At 45.2% G+C, this 3113-nt stretch overlaps 1 protein-coding gene across 1 annotated transcript; it reads right to left on the bottom strand.

Moving 5' to 3' along the window:
• Positions 1 to 1080: 1080 nt before the first annotated feature.
• On the bottom strand, positions 1081 to 2661 carry LOC109888598 (GTP-binding protein Di-Ras1). Its single transcript, XM_031822504.1, has one exon. It carries the CDS (start codon positions 2570 to 2572, stop codon positions 1976 to 1978), a length of 597 nt encoding a protein of 198 aa, XP_031678364.1. The 5' UTR covers positions 2573 to 2661; the 3' UTR covers positions 1081 to 1975.
• Positions 2662 to 3113: the final 452 nt, after the last annotated feature.

Genomic DNA, 3113 nt, shown 5'->3' with positions numbered 1-3113 from the left:
ATGTTGCTCTGTCTGTATGCTATGTCTTGCTTGTCCTATGTTGCTCTGTCTGTATGCTATGTCTTGCTTGTCCTATGTTGCTCTGTCTGTATGCTATGTCTTGCTTGTCCTATGTTGCTCTGTCTGTATGCTATGTCTTGCTTGTCCTATGTTGCTCTGTCTGTATGCTACGTCTTGCTTGTCCTATGTTGCTCTGTCTGTATGCTATGTCTTGCTTGTCCTATGTTGCTATGTCTTGCTTGTTCTATGTTGCTATTGTTTATATTGTAATTGTTTTTAATAACCTGCCCAGGGACTGCGGTTGAAAATTAGCCGGTTGGCTAAAACCGGCACTTTTACTGAAATGTTGATTAATGTGCACTGTCCCTGTAAAAATAAAAATAAACTCAAACTCAATACAGTGTAGACATTGTTAATGTTGTAAATGTCTATTGTAACTGGAAACGGCTGATTGTGATTGGAATATCTACATTATCAGCAACCATCACCTATGTGCCAATGGCATGTGTTAGCTAATCCAAGTTAATCAGTTTAAAAGACTAATTGATCATTAGAAAACACCTTTGCAATTATGTTAGCACAGCTGAAAACTGTAGTTCTGATTAAAGAAGCAATTAAACTGGCCTTCTTTAGACTAGTCAAGTATCTGGAGCATCAGCAATTGTGGGTTCGATTACAGGCTCAAAATGGTCAGAAACAAATAACTTTCTTCTGAAACTGGTCAGTCTATTCTTGTTCTGAGAAATGAAGGCTATTCCATGCAAGAAATTGCCAAGAAACTGAAGATCTGGTACAGCGCTGTGTACTACTCCCTTCACAGAACAGAGCAAACTGTCTCGAACCAGAATAGAAAGAGTAGTGGGAGGCCCTGGTGCACAACTGAGCAAGAGGACAAGTACATTAGAGTGTCTAGTTTGAGAAACAGACACCTCACAAGTTCTCAACTGGCAGCTTCATTAAATAGTACCTGCAAAACACTGTCTCAACATCAACAGTGAAGAGGCAACTCTGGGATGCTGGCCTTCTAGGCAGAGTTCCTCTGTCCAGTGTCTGTGTTCTTTTGTCCATCTTAATCTTTTCTTTTTATTGGCCAGTCTGAGATATGGCTTTTTCTTTGCAACTCTGCCTAGAGGGCCAGGATCCCGGAGTAGGCTCTTCACTGTTGACGTTGAGACTGGTGTTTTGCGTGTACTTAATGAAGCTGTAGATATTCCATTAAAAAATCTGCCGTTTCCAGCTACAATAGTCATTTACAACATTAACAATGTCTACACTGTATTTCTGATCAATTTGATGTTATTTTAATGGATAAAGAATGTGCTTTTATTTCTACGGACATTTCTATGTGACCCTAAACTTTTGAACGGTAGTGTATGTTTCACAGTGCTGAGATTGAATTTTAAGTTCAAAGTCTCCATGGGACTATGGCACAATGTCCCAAGAACATCCTAAAAACATCCTCGGAACAAACCGGGAACAAGACAAAACCTCCAGGGGACATTGACACAACATCCTGACGACTTTGGACGACCATTTTGTGATGTCCTGGGGACGTCTTAACAACTCATTATTGTTTGCAGGGTGTCTCGTATTAGCAGGAGAGAGACAGCTATAGGAGAAGAGGGCGAATATGGGGTGAATAATATTGAAATGGGTTCTGAGTTTGTAATAATGCCCTGAACTTCAGAGGATATCAATTGTCAGGGCTCCATATTCTTTCATTTTTCTCATCAAAGTAGAATTGCATCAAGGCTTGAACTTCTCTTCTCTTTGAACTTGAATAGCCTCTTTGTGGGGGGGGGGGTCACCTCTGTTGGGATAAAATAACCCCTCTCAGACGAGCCCCGTCCCACCCCTACCTTCCCTCCATTCCTCGAAGTGACTCTCTTCAAGAACATCTACACTTTGCACCACCACCACCACCCTCCCCAACCCCAGTCTTTCCTTCTAAGGGTCAGGCATCAACTCTCCCTCCCTACATGATGCTGCACTTGCCCTTGAGCTTGTCGGCACGCTTCTGCTTGCCGGAGCGCTTGCCATCGATGCTCAGACTCATGTTCCTCTTCTTCTCCAGGGTGAGCAGCTCCTGGAAGAGCTCTTTGACGTTGTAGTTCATCTTGGCAGAGGTTTCCATGAAGGCACACTTCCATGCTGAAGCCTGCGCCTCACCATCCGTGGTCTCCACCTCACGCTGGGTTTCGTCACTCTTGTTGCCTACCAGCATGACAGGGATGGCGTCCACGCTGCCCTTGATGGCAAGCACCTGCTGGTAGATGGGCTTGAGCTCCTCCAGGGACTGGCGGCTGGTGACAGAGTAGACCAGGATGAAGGCATGGCCCTTGGATATGGACAAGCGCTGCATGGCGGGAAACTGGTGGCTGCCCGTGGTGTCGGTGATCTGGAGGGTGCACACGCTCTTGTCACAGCTGATCACCTGACGGTAGGTGTCCTCCACAGTGGGGATGTAGGTGTCCCGGAAGGTGCCCTTGACGAAGCGGAGGACCAGGGAGCTCTTGCCCACGCCGCCGGCCCCAAACACCACCACACGGTAGTCGTTGCTCTGCTCCGGCATGCTGGGCCTCTTGGGGGGGTTTCCTAAGACCTGTTTCCTAAAATCTAAGGTTTCGCTAAGACCTAAGTTTTCCTAAGACCTGTTTCCTAAGACCTAAGGAAGAGAGAAGAAAGAGAAGATCAGGTAATCAATGGAGGGGATCAGAAGCAGTAGAAAAACATGAATGCCATTCTTTGTTGATTCAAATCAAATCAAATTTTATTGGTGACATATACATGTTTAGCAGATGATGTTGCGGGTGTAGCGAAATGCTTGTAGGAGGGATTGCGATTTTTCTTGTTGAAGCTACTCCAGTGGTTGAAATTATGTCAAATGATGTCATTTCAACCAGTTTGGCCAGTTGGGACACGGCTACAAAACAACAACAACATAACAATCACATCTGGGCAGGCTTTAGCCTTTTGGGGGCCCAAAGCGAGATTTGGTTGTAGGGCCCCCCACCTTTCGGCAAAACCTTTTAGTAGCCCCCCTCTTGACGGTGGAGAGAACAATTTAAGCTTGAAAGTTAATTTCCTGCTAGGACGTAGAGAAAATGTTGCTG

The sequence above is a fragment of the Oncorhynchus kisutch genome, linkage group LG4 (assembly GCF_002021735.2).
Source record: "Oncorhynchus kisutch isolate 150728-3 linkage group LG4, Okis_V2, whole genome shotgun sequence".
Classification (NCBI taxonomy): domain Eukaryota; kingdom Metazoa; phylum Chordata; class Actinopteri; order Salmoniformes; family Salmonidae; genus Oncorhynchus; species Oncorhynchus kisutch.
This window is presented reverse-complemented; position numbering and strand designations above follow the sequence as displayed.

What these genes read in the sequence shown, in the direction of transcription:
- LOC109888598 (XM_031822504.1), bottom strand. Translation starts at nt 2,572, where the DNA reads ATGCCGGAGCAGAGCAACGACTACCGTGTGGTGGTGTTTGGGGCCGGC.